Consider the following 16,486-nt stretch of genomic DNA (forward strand, 5'->3'; position numbering starts at 1 on the left):
AAGGGCAGACGTCGCGCAACCTGCCGCAGGGGCGGCTCCGAGGCCCGGCCCGCGTGGCGCTCTCTCGCTCCACCCCCGGGAGCGCGGGGGCTGGGGGCGGGGCTCCGGGCGGCTCCGCCCCGCCTCGCCGCCCCGCGGGTCATAATGTAGGGTTAGGGCGGCCGGCGGGCGGGCGGGGCTCGGCGGGGGAGGAGCCGCCGGGCGGGGGCGGTGACGACGGTTGGGGGAGGGGAGGAGGAGTCGCGGCGGGAGGAGGACAGCGCCATTCTGGCCGCTCCCTCTGTCCCCTCTCTCTTCCCCGCAGTGGCCCGCGAGCCGCCAGCGAAGGAGCGTGCGCGTGACGCGTCCGGGATTGCTCGCGCCCTCCCGCGCCGAGCGTTCGCCGCCTGCTCATGGCCCGGGCCGCGGCCGACGAGCCGCGCTAAGGCGGGCCGCGCGGAGTCGTGGGGCCGCCGCCGTGGCCCTCGCTGTCCGCACCTCGCCGCCAGCCCGCGGTGCCCGCGCACGCCGGCCGCCATCGCCTTCGCGCCTGGCTGGCGGGGGCGCTGTCCTCCCCGGCTGTCCGCGCCGCTCCCTGGAGCTCGGCGGAGCGTGGCAGTCAGGGCCGGCGGAGGCTCGAGGAGCCGGACGCCGCCGCCGGTATCGCCGCCGGCGCTGCGGGGGCCATGACCGTGGAGCAGAACGTGCTGCAGCAGAGCGCGGCGCAGAAGGTGAGGCGAAGCCGCGAGCCGGCGCGGCCCGGCCCCGCTCCTCCTTCTGACGTGCCGCCCTCACCCGCCTCGGCCGGGACCTCCCCGGCCTCCCCCGCCGCCGCCCGGGCCTCCTCTGCCCCGGGCTTACCCCTCGCTTGCCCCCCGCCCCTACCCGCTTTGGGGGCGTCGCGCCCAGTTCCGGGCTGCTTGTGGAAAGCGGGGTGTAGTTAGCGGGTTTCAGTCCACTTCCTTTTTGCCGATTGTTTTCCTGTAACAGACGGTGCCGGGTATTGGTTGAGCGCGACCTCACATTCCTACACTCCTCTATATGGCTTCTTAATTAAACTTTATCTTCCTCCTCTTTTTAAAAAAAGGAATAGCCGGTTGTCATCCCTTCTGAACCCAGTTTTTATTTCCAAGGTAGGAGCATTCCAGGCCTGCTATTTTGCAAAAGGGTCTCCACCAGCATTGAATAGCCGGCCTGGCGGGACAGGTACATTAACCAGGTAGACTCAGTGTAAAAGCAGAGGCTTTGCTTGGTTCCTTTTCCTTCCTCCCTCCCTCCCTTCCTTCCTTTCCTTCCTCCCTTCCTTCCTTCCTTCCGTTTCTTTTTCTTTTCTTTTTTTCTTTTTTGAATATAGAAACTGTCCCTTAAGGAAACCTTTCTGGCCATGTTTATTCCAGGAATCCTTTGTCCCCTAAGTTTGACCTTGTTCCATCGTTCACCCTTTACTCTTGCCTCAGTCACACACTCAAATGTTCACTCACTTAAGAAAAAAATCTGGGTTTGTGAAGCTTCAGATCTTTTACGTTAAGTAATGAGAGATGCTACTTTTTTTCTAGGTTTTGCTTTCAGAATCTCAAGTGCACTATCACGGCTTGCACCATATCCTGAAAAGTAGTTGGTTGTGACTTAATTTTTTGGGGGTGGGGGGGTGGTCATTGGTGTGAAAAGCATTTTGGACAAAAGGAAAAGATTGCTTTACTCGTCTTGGAATTATGGGGGTAACCAGCGTTTACAGAGAGCAGCTACCAAAAGTATATTTGATTTTTCTGGCAGAGTAGTGAATGCCCCACCCTGTTGTAGTTTTGGCATTGTTACATCCTACCTGTGCTTGATTTTAGAATAAGGGCTGCTGTCCTGCTGACTATGTATACACCCAGCTTGCTAAGTTTTTGCTTTGAGATTATTTTTAGAATTTTATTATAGTACTTGAGGTAATTGAAGATGCTCAAGAATTTTGGAGAGCAAGGATAGTGCATTGTTAGTTTAGGCACTTTGGGAAAGTTGTCTTTGGAACTCTTGTGTGCTGTACTGGTTAATTTAGAAGACTATTGCAGACTGCAGTTTATTTACAGTGGAATAATTCTAGATTTAATAATGGGAGTTTAGAACAGTTTATCTCCTAATCCCCTCCATTCTGTTTGGAATACCTTAAACTTTAGTTTTTGATGTTGAGTATGTGACAAAGTGTTAATACTTAGAGGAGGATCTTGTGGTCCTATGTATACTAAGCAATATTTAGTAGGTTTGGTGTCGCTTCTGTTTATAGTTCTCTTCAAAGTTGAATATTAAAGCCTATGTGTTTCAAAGTGGGAAATATAACTCATATTTTTCACATCTCTTAAATTTGAACATTGGCAACAAATTTGTGAGTTTTTTAAATTGATTTTGGACTAAAGTACTTCTTTAGCATAAAATTAGGTAATGCAGATCTGCCCAATTCAGAGGTTTATGCATAAAATTGTGAATCAAGAATCAAATTACTGAAAGTGATCTTGGCCACCAAGTCCAGTTTCCTAGTTTACTGAGTCCCCTCCTTAAACAAAGGGAGTAGTTGTTAGTCTAAAATATTACCATTATGATGCTGTTTTTAGTGTGTGTCTGTCAGATCATCTCCCTGATACTGTGGACATTTTTTTAGAGCAATACAATTGCATTTATTTTTATACTTCCATCATGGTGTTTATGTATTATTTTTAAAAGAAACATGTAATGTGTTTGCTTTCTATATTAATATACTATTACTTTGTTACTCAGAACTATTTAAAAATATTCATATAGGTTCAAATACCTTAAACCATCCACTTAAAATGAATTGACGATTTAAATCCACCATGCTAGTAACTAGGAAGTAGACTTCAAGCTAGTAACTAGGAAGAACTACTTTAGAAGAAACAAAAGTGAAACCCTTTGCTTTTAAATTAGAAACTTTATGAATTATTAGTAAAACGAGAAGTGTCTAGTGCATATTGCATAACCAAAATCTTAGCCTGTTTTCTGCTCTCCTTTAAAAAATTGTGTGTTGTATGCTCATATATAATATTAGCTTTATACAAAGAGCCGTATTTTGGTAGTTGGAACAGTTTTCTATTTTTCAAGATTTTTTTTTCTTCCAGAAGGATGTATGATTAAAAAAAAAAAAAAGCACAACACTCATATGTCTTTTGTCACCTACAGAGTAGCTTGTCACAGGGTAACATAAGGCAAGGGCTGTCTTTTCCTCTGATGTGTTCTTTGCTTGATTGCTCAAGTTTAGCCATGGCAGGGAGTTATGAGATTAAGTGTAACTGCAGAGAGCTGTTTTTTTGAGGTTTAAGATGATACAGGTGAGGTGGAGTTGGCAGCAGATTAGCTACAGTTAAATTCTGTCATAATTTTGTTCTTGAACATGTGTATTCAGCCTTTGTGCTTGATATTTACCTAAGTGTAGGATCCTTGCATCTCAGAAATTTGATTCATAGATTCAGGTCCCAAATAAGGATTTTTTTAAAAAAAATACATCTTTATTGGAGTATAATTGCTTCATAATGCTGTGTTAGTTTCTGTTGTACAACAAAGTGAATCAGCCATATGCATACATATATCCCCATATCTCCTCCCTCTTGAGACTCCGTCCCACCTTCCCTATCCCACCCCTCTAGGTCATCGCAAAGCACCAAGCTGATCTTCCTGTGCTATGCTGCTGAGTGGCATTGACATATATACACTACCAAATAAGGATTCTTTAGGGCAGCAAAATAGAAGCCTTCCTCCCAGGGACCAAGTTAATTTGTAGAGTTAAGTGAGCTGGATACTGTTTTCATTACATGTATCCTCCTGAGTTGAATAAAATATAAGGTTCATAAGGGAAGGTATTTTGCCTATTTCGTTTCACCCTAGGGCTTAGAACAGCTCCTTGCACGTAGTAGGTTTAAGTAAATATTTGATGAATGAGTGAGTGTTTTCTAAAAGGAATGCAAGCGCAGGGGTTATTTTAGTTCCCTAACTGAATCTCACAATTTAACATTATTGAGAATCGATGAAAGCTCGAAAGTGTGGACAACTGTTAGAATATAGGCCGTGTAGTGAAAAGACTAGGATGTGGGTTAATCTAAATCTAAATCACCTTTCTATGACCTTGGGCAAGTCATTAAATGCCTCTGAATCTTCTTTTAAAGCCTTAAAGTTAGTATGATTAGACATGAGCAACTTTTTAAGATCTGAGTGTTTAGTGGAGCTAAGCATACATTTATTCCAGACAGGGAGGATAAAAAAGAAATAGAGGATGGAGGCAGAAGGAATCTTATGGATCAACAGTCAACTTTCACTTAGTTATACTGGGGGTTAGGTGGGAAGGATGTTACAGATTAACCAAATTAAGAGTTAAAACAAAACTTGCAAAACAATACAAGCTGAATTCAGGGTAAATTTCTTAGTTAAAAAAATGTAGTATTTTCTAATTTAGGTACTATCTAAAGTTATAAAAATATAATACAACATTTCAAGGGACAGTTAACATTATATAAATCACTCTAAACATTATATAAAATGGATATTCTTTAGTATGAAATAGTTGGTTATCTTGGTATTAGCATAAGACTTGGTTTTGCAGAGAGAAAGGGATCCAGCTGCTTATTCCCTTTTTACTCCTTTCTTTTCTCACCTAATTTTGATTCGTTATACTGACATTGTATCCAGCTGCCTTAATGAATTTTCATTAGTTCTAATATTCTGTTGATATTCTTCAATATTCTTTGTATGCAGGCCATATCATTTGCAAATAATTATCATCTGACCTCCTCTTTGTCAATCTTTACACCTCTTTACTCATAAACTACTTTATTGTTTTAGCTAAGATTACAGAATACTACTAGGGTTAATACTAGTTTCTGTTATGTATTGTTTCATTGTAATATGAAATGTCCTTACAGTTATAAGTTTTTAAAATGCTTTGAAATCAGATTTAGATGTTGACTCTTTATCAAATGTCTTTTTTTTTTTTGCAACAACTGATGATATTTTATATGTCAATAATAAGAACGATTGTTAACAGAAGGAATATTTACTATGTACTATGTTAAGAAATTGTGCTAAGAGTTTTATAAGTTTTTTTCATTTAATCTTCCCAACCACTTTTTTAGGTGGAGACTTTTTTTTTTACCTTCATGTCCCAGTTGAGGAAACAGTAATAGAGAAGTTAAGAACTAAAGCAACATTTCATTGTTAGTATATGTTAAGAGTGGGATTTAAACTCTGGGCCACGTGACTCAGGGGCTTCTGCTGTTAACCATTAATCTGTATTGCTTTCTGGCAAAATCGCATTCAGTCGTGATGCCTCCAAATTCAGTATACTAAATTTAAAAAAAATTAGAATTTTTGTTTTTAAATGAGATTGGTTACAGGGTTTGCTTTTATATGTATATGGGCTATTAAGGTTAGCTCATAAAAGCATTAGAAAGCTTTTTGTTTTTTTTCCTACACTTTTGGAATTGTTTAGTGTAGCATTAGGTTAAACCATTCAAAATTTGTAGCTTTTAACTATTTTTGATCTTTCAACCTAAGTACTTGTTACTTTGAAGTTTTGATGAATAGGACTATATTAGGCTGACCATTTTATTTAGAGCAAGTTTTAGTTACGCTTTCCAAATTTTGACTAGTATCTTTAAAATTTTTTCTTTCATTGTTTAAAAATATTTTTTGTTTTGCTTTTTTTGTTGCATTTTTAAAATTGTGGATTCTTAGTTTCAACACAATTGAAACAGTGCGTTTAGAGAATATGATTTGTAATAGTTTTAGAATTTTATTAAGAATTTCTTACAACTAAGTACATGAGGTTTTAATGATCATATGAAAAGGATATGTATTTTTTGAGAGTTATAGAGTTCTATATTTATATATTAAATGAACACTTATAGTGTCATTTGAATATTTCATTTTTTTTTCTTTATGTCTTAAGTTCTGAGAGAGATTGATGTCTCTACTTTTAATGTAATTTCATCAAATTATCTTTGTATTTCTAATGGATCGAATCCAAACTTGTGTTTTTGCTGGTCTTTTAGTAAGATTTCATCGTTTACATATATAGTGATAACAAATTTAATCTTTTTATTGCCCTCTGACTTTCATTTATTTAAAGAGCTTTTTCTGCTCTTTTAATTCTAAACAAATATATTTAAACATATTTTTCTGTAAATAATTAATAGTTTTCTCTCCTTCCCTGTGCCCCCAATAAGATAAGACTGTTTAGCATATTTTTACTTATAGCATTCTTGATTTTGTTGGGATAATATGGAATTCTAATTTAAATGATGGTATTTAAATTTTTTGCAATATACCTTACATCAAAAATATTGCTTAATTGTGTTACATGTTAGTAGCTAATAAGTTTTTTAAAAATAGGTATTTAGGTGTTTAATTTTAACTATGTTTTTTTTGTAGTTTAATACCGTTTGACTTTTTTTTTGTAGATAAGTTGTTAACTCTCTGTATAAGCTTATAAGATTTCTTCTTTGGTTTTAAAATTGAGAAATTTCACACGTGTGTGTGTGTGTGTGTATTTTTAACCATCCTGGCGAGGATTTTTGATCTGAAAACTTTAGTGTTCTTCTCAGGAAAAAGATATATATTTAAGAATTATTACTTCTACTCTATTCCTTTTTTCTTTCTCCTTCTGAAACTACATCATTTGAATATTAGATACCATTCATCTCTCTACCTTGCTTCAAATTTCATAATTTCTTTCCCTTTTTGCTCTTATGTGCTAGGATAACTTTTTACTTTGTCTACATTATAATTTTTGTAATGCCAATTCTGTATTTACTCCCTCCACAGGTGGTCAGATACTTTTTTGTGGGTTTGTTTTAATAATGTATACACTAATTGGTTCTGAAGCACACAGAATCGAATTAATCATAAATGTTGGATCATGATCAGCTATCTATGCAAATATGTTTTTATTTACTTATGAAATAGCATATTAATCTTTAATGATAAGCACACATTGAATGCACTACTTAAAACACAAGTGAGAACTTTGAAAGTAACCTATATCTAACCATATAGTCCCCTCATCGCATCCCTCTATTTTCATTTGAGATTGTAATCAGCTTGAATCCTGTCTTCAGTCTCCCCTTGAGTTCCTTTTTATTGTCGCTCTGAATTCCTGAAGGTATATATTTTTAATTTTAGTTGTTTTAACTTTGAAAACTTTTTTCACCTTGATATATAAATGAAATTCATCTATATAGTAATAAGAATTTTAAAGTTATGTTTGTAACATCTAGACCTTATACGGTCTGTAGTTAATTTTTTGTACCTGGTGTGAGGTAGTGATCCAATTTAATTTTTATTTTGTATATGATTTTTTGTTGTTGTTAATCTTACCTTATTGAAAAGATAATGCTCTCCCCCACTGAACTGACATACCATCTCTGTCATATATAAAAGCTTTATGGAAAATGCTTTTTTTCACCCTCTGCTGTTTTGTTCCGTCATTCGTTTTGTGAATACCATCCTGTCTTCGTTGCTTTGGCTTCATAGTAATCTCTAGTACTGAAAAAATAAGTTTGCCCCTCTTCTTCCGAAGTGTTATAGTACTTTATCTTCCTTAGAAAATTTAGAATAATTTTACCAAGTTCTCTGAAAAACCCTGTTTGAGTTTTTTAGTAATTTTATTGAATCTATATACCAATTTGGGATCATTAACATCTTTATGATATTGAGTCTTTCTATCCATGAACAGGGTATACTTCTTTTTATTTAGGTCTTCTTTAATTTTTTTTTTTTAGTTTATAATTTTAACAGTAGAATTCTTACACATTGTTTGTCCTATGTAGTTGATACTTTCTGATAACAATAATACGTGGTGCTTTAAAATGTTTGTTATTTGTTACTGGTGTATATGAATGCAGCTAGCTTTTGTATAGTGATCTTATATTTAGCCACCTTGCTAAACTTTACTCTAAAACTTTCATAGACAATTTTAGAATTTCTACATAAAAGATCATATCATAAATAAATCATGACAGTTTTATTTATTTACAATTTCTATGCCTATAATTTCATTTTTTCTTATACTAGGTAAGACATATGATAAATGTTGATTAGAAGTGATAATAGTGGATGTTTTTGTTTTATTGCTGCTTTTATTTTATTTTTTTTAATTTATTTATTTTTTCGGCTTCATCCCCCAACAAATGAACAAATGGTTTGGTTTATTTTCTTTCTTGTTTTTTACTCTTGTGGACTAAAACATGCCAATCTACTCTGGGACACTGATAGTATAAGATCACACCCTTAAATGTAATAATTTCCAAGCTAATGTCACCCTAGGAGACCTTTATAAACAGCTATCCAGAGTTTTCTTGCTACACCCTGATCTTGTCATAGTGAAACAGAGCAGGACCCTATGGTCGTTGCCCCCCCCCCCCCCCCCCCCCGCCATGTCCTTAGCCTGCCTTTGTAAAAAATTAATTAATTAATTAATTAATTTATTGGCTGCATTGGCTCTTTGTTGCTGCACGGGCTTTCTCTAGTTGTGGCGAGCGGGGCTACTCTTCGTTGTGGTGCACAGGCTTCTCATTGCAGTGGCTTCTCCTGTTGCGGAGCACAGGCTCTACACACGTGGGCTTCAGTAGTTGCGGCATGTGGGCTCAATAGTTGTGGCTCGTGGGCTCTAGAGCGCAGGCTCAGTAGTTGTGGTGCACGGGCTTAGTTACTCTGCGGCATGTGGGACCTTCCCGGACCAGTGCTCGAACCCGTGTCCCCTGCATTGGCAGGCAGATTCTTAACCACTGCACCACCAAGGAAGTCCTAGCCTGCCTTTTGTCTGTGGAAAAACTTATCGATGACTTCCTTTTAATCCTCCTCCCTTATTTTCCCCATGATTTCTCCATCCAGTTTTAGTAATGTTTTATGGTATCTCTGTAAACTGCCCCACATCCCTCTCTATTGCTGCTTTTAAAGGACAGTTCATTACTTTGGTACCTGATGTACTTCTAAAGTATTTCTCTTGGACAAATACATAGGAGTGGAATTGTTGTAAGATATGGCTAAATGGTTATTCAAAGTGGTTGTACCATTGTACATTCCCATCAGCAATGTATGAGAGTTCCAGTTGGTCTATATCTTTGTTAACACTTGGTATTGTCAATTTTTATATTTTAGCCATTTTAGTGAGTATGTAGTGGTACCTCATTGTGGAGTCAGTATGTATTTCCCTAATGACTAATGGTTTTGGACATCTTTTCATGTGCTTATTGTCTATATTTATATGACTTTTAAGTATTGTTTCTCATATATTATTCAGTTTTACATTCTCATAGGATCAGCAATAACAAAAGCTACTTATTTTTCCAAGTCTGAAAATGGCAAAAAAGTTAAAGATGTTCCTAGAGGTAAAACACTTAGGAGCATGTACTGATATGCTTACAAAACAAAATGAAATTGCACCATTTTTCCTTCACTTTATATTTTTTAAAGTAATACCTCATAAAGAATGCTCACTACTGAGGAATGAAAAGCCTTTTCTTCTTCATGCCTCAGACTAGCATTAATCTCTTTAATAATTAATAGCACACACAAGAATAATCTTTATGATGTGTTTTTTTTTCCCACAGGGTACAAAAATACTTTCACATTGTAGTTAGCTTGGAAGTTTGGAAAGAACTTGGGGGACCAGTGATGGGGTGGGATGAACTGTGGACAGGTAAACAATTGAGCAGAGAAAGACTTTTCGTATGGTTTTTGGTCCATGTGAGAATAAGACAGAAGAATAGCTTGTTTTGAACTAGAAACTTATTATTTGTTGGGTTTTTGTTGGTGTTGTTCAGCCTGGAAGTGGCTCTGTTGGGGTGAGTGGCACTAGCTTTGAGGACAGGATTGGCTGCAGAGCTGAGAGCTAGGTCCTTAGTGAAGGGGAAAGATGTGGGGGAGGAGTGTAGAGAGAGGGACCAGGAATGAAGAACCATTAGTGGCCAGGATCTGATGCTGTGCTTGCACTAATGTGAGAACCAACCATACACTTGCATATACAAAAGTTTATGCATCATAATTTGAGCCAGAATACATGCAAAATCAAATGTCTCATTTCTCTGAAATGGAGCTACAGAAACAAGCTTGGGCTGGAGGTGTGGGGCTTGCTGTATCCTCCACTGAGGCCTCTGAGCTGGTCTTGGTGTGTCAGAGAGAGGGCCCCTAAAGTCTTCCCATGAGGCCTTAGAGAAAGGCTTTGGGTCAGGACAGGGCCAAGGAAGTGGGTTGAAAGGAAATTAGCAGCAGTCCACTGCCTCAGGTCTAAAATTTCCAGCTTTTGGAGGGAAGAAGGAGCTCTCTGCACAGGCCTCCTGGGGTCATGGACACTCTTTGTGCCTGTTCTAGTTGTACCATACATATTCTCAGAACTGACTTCGGCCTTCTTCCCCAGTGGGGCTGGGACTTCAAGTTGGTAATAAGCCTGCAGAACTAATAGAACTGATAATATTTCCATTTTTGCTTGTGGCATCAGAGGGAGGGCACCCAGTGAATCTGAGCATGTGAAGCTTTGGTGGGATAGAGAAGGAAGCATATGAGCATATGTGGTGGTTATTTATACTTATGGTTACACAAGAACTTAACCATTCTGGTGTTGATAACCTAATTGGTTATCTTTTTATATGTTTATGGACCATTGAGGGTTTTTTTCCCTGTGAAATTCGCATTTGTTTCTGTTTTTTTTTCTTGGGGGGGGGGAGATTGTTTTACCTTTTTTGATTTTAAGGAATTCTTTATAGTTTATATACTACTTTTTTTTTTCCAACTTACATATTCTGCAAATATCTTTTTCCGTTTATCAGTATGTCTTTTTACTCCCTTTATGTTGTTCTTTCATGAGTAGGAGTCCATTTTGATTTAGTCTTATATGCAATTAGTTTCCTTTATTTTGATCTTTCATACCTGTTTCATAAAGATATTCTCTTTTATTGCCGTGTAATCTTTTTCTTGTTTTGCTTTTGGTATTTAAGTCTTATTCCAATTGGATTTGAATTTTGCATGTCTAAGTAGGTGTCCGAGTTGATTTTTCTCATCTGGAGAACCAGCAGCTTTATTGAAAAGTTTCTCCTTCCCATTAATACTCCACTTGATGGCAGTATTTTTTTATCTTTGAGTTAGAACTGTTTTAAAGGAAGACAGGAAAGGAGGTTTCTGGAACTCTTTCTTGAACTAAAGTATTTTTATTATAGTTTTACTGAAGCTTGCATAAATATAAAATAGACATACATTTATTATGTTCTATTGTGTAGCTTTTATGCACTAAAACCAAAAACCAACTGTTAACTCAGATGTAACCAAAATTAAAAAACCAGAATAACAAGGTTAGCTTAATTTGACAGATGGTAGTGTTTTACAGAAGCTAACTTGGCAGTTGCAGCTTCAGCCAAGGAAAGTAATATATGTATATCAGGATATTCTTGTAAAATATCTTTATTAAACCTTCGGAGTAGATTTTATTGCTGTTGTCATCCACATTCCATCTGTGACCCTGGTACTTATTTGATAGCCTTTGTCTTAAGAGTAGTGTTCTCAGCCTTTTTGTTGTCACATCTTCAGAGATGTGCCACCAAGTATGATCATAGTTTAAAACTTTTTTTTTTGCTATAGCTTAGTAAATGTATTGTAATTATTCTAGTATCTCTTAAGCAGAATGTTGAACTGAACAGGTTTTGTGATTTAGTGTAGAGTGGAATACACTTGCTGTGAATAAGAGGTAACAATTATAGCTTACTTTTAAGTTAGTGCCATATAACTATTATGTATTGGAACTTGTCAATATTTTGCCTGTGAGCATGTCTTAGTGCCTGGATAATCAAGAGGGTGAGATACTACTGTGCAGTGTGATAACTCCTTTTGCAGATACCATGCGACAGTACTGTTGTACTGGAATAATAATTGTGTTGTAATTATTACCACTTCCTTTAGGAGTTGTTGAATTTTGTTGTGGTGAAAGTTTTAAACCTTTTCAAGTATGCTGCCAAAAATATTTAATATTTAAACAAGTTCTACAAACACAAAGAAGTTGAGAATTGATGGGTAAGAAGACAGTAGCAAGTAGGCCTAGCTATGGGCAAGATTTTTGTAAGCTTGTCAGCTTTTGCTGTGTACTATCATATATTTAAACTATTTACATTTGGGCAATACAGCATGGTAAAATTTGGCTGTTAATACCATATACTGTGTGTCTGCTTAACTGTAGGAGTTTTTCAAGGTTTAGTCTTTGATTTTCTGCTTTCTTCTTTGCAAGCTTTGAGAGATTATGTAGTTTCTCAGTCATATATGTTCACTACTACCAAGTTTGTATTTTCAAAATAAAATTTTCACCCTCACATAAACTCTTGTTTCAGGTTTTCAATTCCTGTTATACATTTCTGCCTAGATACCCAGTCGACTCTCATTATCATGTCCATCCATTCTTTTATTCTTTGTCTTAAGCAGATAGAGAAATAAATAATACACTATAAAAAAGCTTATAGTTTGGTGGGTGGGAGCCAGAAATGCATATATTATATTAGAAGTTAAGTGAAGTATATACAGGATATATTGGTAGGACCAAGGAGAGGATCTAAGAACAGGAAAGGCCTCATAGAGGAGGTAATGTTGAAGATGTATGGGGAGATTGAAGGTAGCATTCTAAACGAAGAGAAGTCCATGAGCAAGGACAAAGAAACAAAACAATTTGGTGCCTTCTGTTATCTACAAGTAGCTGTACGAGGCTAGGTGTGGTAAAATAAAAAGTAAATATTTAGTCTTTTCCCCTGGTTTCTGCCACAGAAATTTACTGTCTTTTGTATGCTAATGAGATAACTCCTGGTTGGGGGACTAGATAGTTTCAGGATGGGGGCTGTGCCTCAGAAAAACCAACCACTATGATTAGCGAGTTAGAACTTTCAGCCCACTCCCCAGTTCAAGGAGGAGAGAGGGACTAGAGATTGAGCTCAGTCACCAATGGCCAATGATTTAATTGATCTTGCCCACATAATGAAATCTCTGGTGCCTTATACACTATTAATAAGTGCTCAATAAGCGGTGGTTCTTGGATAGCACTTACCATTTATGGTTAATTTTCCTCTTCCTATTGTTTTTGAGACTTATTCTCTTAAAAGTACAGAATTGCATCATTAATGTATTATTAGAATACAAAAATTGCTTTTAAGGAAGTTGTATGAGTAAGAGTCCAGTTAGGACACAGAAACTACACAGTAATTTGAACAGGGAAAGCTTAATACAAAGAAGTATTGACTAGTAATAGATGATTGGCTGCTAAAGTGCAAAGAGAACTCTAAAGAATAAAGGAAGGAATACATTTGGGAGAGGTCTTACCAAGCTCCAAGACTGAGATTCAGTTCTTATTGGAGAGGTTGTGATTGAAGCCCACTGGATGGAAGACAAGTTTGCTGAGGTGCTGGAGGCTGAAGGCTTCTGCAAATGGCTCTTTTATGGGTCCGGGAAAGAAAGCTTTATTAAACCTAACATTATATCTAGAAGAATGGAGTTCCTAATAGTCAGTAGGATGTATTATGAATGTAATTAGTGTGACCAAATACTGTATTTGCTTTAAGGAATTGTTTGTGACACATATAGCTGCTAGGAATTATGTAGTATTCTAGTCTGAAAGTTCTACGTAGAGCATGCTTATTTTGTTTTATTAGTATAAGGGATTTTATTTTCGGACTGAAAGTTAATTATGAAAATTTAAGTACAGAAACCAAGAGACACATAAAGATTTAATTGGACACAAAGATTTTATATATCTTAGAGAGGTATATTAGGAATCAGCCAGATCATTAGCATCAAAAACAAGTTAAATATATACTTTATTTAAACTGAAAACATTGCAGTTCAAGGATATGATTTGATTCACAAAAGTTTTGTTTACCCACATTTTCCATAATATAGGCATTCTAATTTAAAAACACAGTTCCAAAAGATTTTGCAAGTTGGGTTTTTGGACCTCTAAATGCATATTGCCATAGAAACCATGTTTCATGGTATTAGGTTCTTATTTGGCCAAGATATGTATTTAACTTTGTGTGAACTTAGCTTATAGCGCTGTGTAACAGTATATTTGGGGAAAATTGTGTTTAGAGTTTCTACTTCTGATGCATGTCTTATATCTGCCAGTTAATAGGGATGGAAGATTCTATTAGGGGCATGGACATCATGCAGATGTTAGATTGGTTGAAGGGCTGGAGTGGAAGGTAAGGGTATGAACTCTTAGGTGAGGAAGGATGGAAACAAACATTTATTGAGGGCGAACAAAGTATCTCATTTCTTCACTTTCTTCTTATTTTGGGGGGGGCATTACATAATGCTTAAGATTGTAGCTCTGAATTCTATAAAAAGATGGGAAAAGACTAAATTCAGAATTTCTAGCATTTCTAAGGCTAAATGTAAATAGTGAAAAATAAAAAAGCATACTTTTAGATTTATACATCTGTAGAGGTATGTGATTAATTTATTTTAAGAAATAAAAAATAAAGTGCTGTTAACCCAGCAAGACTGAGATAAACCTTAACTCTGTGGCAGTAGAAAATACAGGATAGCCAACTATTCTTGAGATTAATATGTAAATTATTTGCAGTTGGGAATTTGAACAATATTGTACTGTACACTCTCCTTCAGGCAGGGTTGACAGGACCAGAACTAGGTTATAAAGTGTTCTGTGAACTTCTAGGTGCAATGTAGGAAAGTGTAGAAAATTTGCTAAGTGGCATGATTTACGCATGCTTCTTGTTCCCATCTCCAGTAATTAGTTTGTACCTCCTTCCTGTGGATGAGTTCAAGCCCTGTGATCTGACTTACTCCAGTTCACCTCTGCAAACTCTGCTATATTCATTTATTCAGTCAATATTTATTGAGTTCCTACCGTGTGCCAGACACTGTACTAGTTAGTTACCAGGAACACAGTGATGAGCGAAATAGACAGTCTTGTGCTCTCTTCGATTTAGAGTCTGGTGATTAACATAGTATGTTATTACAATCTGTGGTGTCAGGGGAACCTCTAACCTTAACAGAAAGGTTAGACCTTTGAATTAGGAAGTTGAATAGTATTTTGTAGACCCTAATGAAAGAGGGAAGAGGAAGAAGGGGAAAGTAGTGCAGGGTGAAGCTAGAGATAGCTGGGGCATGCAAAGGGCCCTTTAAGCCATGAGAAGGGTTGTACTGTAGGAAAATTCCTCAGAGAGTTCATAGATTATTACATATGAAGGGAAATGAAAGGTCATCATGTTGTCCTCCTTAAAATTACGGATAAAAATGAAAAGCAAGACTAATGAAATGAAGTTTTTTTTTTTCTTATATATCTGGTTAGAGGCAGGTTTGGGTCTTACAAAGATGTACTTGAAGGATATATTATGTACTTGAAATTATCTGTCAATGAAGTTTGGGAACTTTTTGTAACGGTAAGAGATAACATGAAGTAAGGCAGTTCAGTGTTAATTAGGTAGATGCAGAAGGTATTTGTAAAAATAGATGTATGTATGGTTATGTACCTTAAAGGCAGTAGTATAGTTAGTCCTTTCATTGATAGGTAACTTTGAAATGTTTACCATTTGGTGCCTAGCAATGCTGATTCTGAAGTTTAGGGCATGTGATTCTGAAGCTTATGAATACTTTGGGATTTTCTATCAAATTGGGTTTTTTTCTTCTTTTCTTAGAAATTTTGAGGTTTTTTTAGAGGTTATTCTAAGAGTTACCGTTTTTTTCCCCTGAAGATGGAAACCTTTGTCTTTCTTTCTTTTGCACTAAACCAAGTTTTATTTATATTTAGAAATTCAGTCAGAGGAACCAAGGACTGACTTAAGAGTCACTCACCCCTTAACACAGAAAGCTTTCCTGCCTTGTGGTCATCAGTGCTCCAGTTTTCTTGTACCATTTTCTAAGTATTTTATGTCAGCATAGTAATGGATTTTTGGGCTGAGTTTTCATTTTTCACTGAATCTTTAATCTGCAGAATCAGATACCATAGAGAAAATGTGGAAGAGACATGGGCTGTGGAAGTTGAAAAATTAGTCAGTCATTTCTGTCTCTGTACTTATTAGTCTCTTAAATATTCTATTAGATATAAAATGAGAGTAACTTTCTAGAGGGTTTATGTGTGTGCACGTGCACATGTATTAAATGAGATTATACACCGGAAGCACTTAAAACAGTCTGGCACACAGCAAGAGCATAATAAATGCTTGTCTTCTTTTTTGGGCTTAAGCCAGTGATCCTTTTTTGCATTCTCAAGAAGTTATACCAATGTTAAATATTCTGTAGTCTTACTTAAACATATTTAAAACAGACCCAGCATCACGTAGGATCAACGGAGGTGGGGGGGAAGGAATTTCTGTGAAACACTCTGATCCTTAACTTTATATTGAAATTACTGATGCCTTCTTCTCCCTGAAGTGCATAGTACTGGATTTTGCATGTAGTAGACACTTAAGGATGTCATCACTCAGTAAAAAGTACATCGAGGAAGGAATCTGAAGGCCTGTAGATAGTCTTGGTTTGT

At 37.2% G+C, this 16,486-nt stretch overlaps 1 protein-coding gene across 2 annotated transcripts in view; it reads left to right on the forward strand.

Annotated features, from left to right (window-relative positions):
• The first annotated feature begins 240 nt into the window (after positions 1-240).
• USP25 (ubiquitin specific peptidase 25) overlaps positions 241-16,486 on the forward strand; it is a 139,064-nt gene continuing 122,818 nt past the window's right edge. For both annotated transcript variants that reach the window (XM_068546916.1, XM_068546917.1), the window contains exon 1: positions 241-710. In XM_068546916.1, the coding sequence (XP_068403017.1) occupies positions 666-710 (45 nt within the window). In that variant the 5' untranslated portion in view covers positions 241-665. The remainder of the gene's footprint in view (positions 711-16,486) is intronic.

This window comes from Eschrichtius robustus, chromosome 6 (assembly GCF_028021215.1).
Source record: "Eschrichtius robustus isolate mEscRob2 chromosome 6, mEscRob2.pri, whole genome shotgun sequence".
NCBI classification, from domain to species: Eukaryota; Metazoa; Chordata; class Mammalia; order Artiodactyla; family Eschrichtiidae; genus Eschrichtius; species Eschrichtius robustus.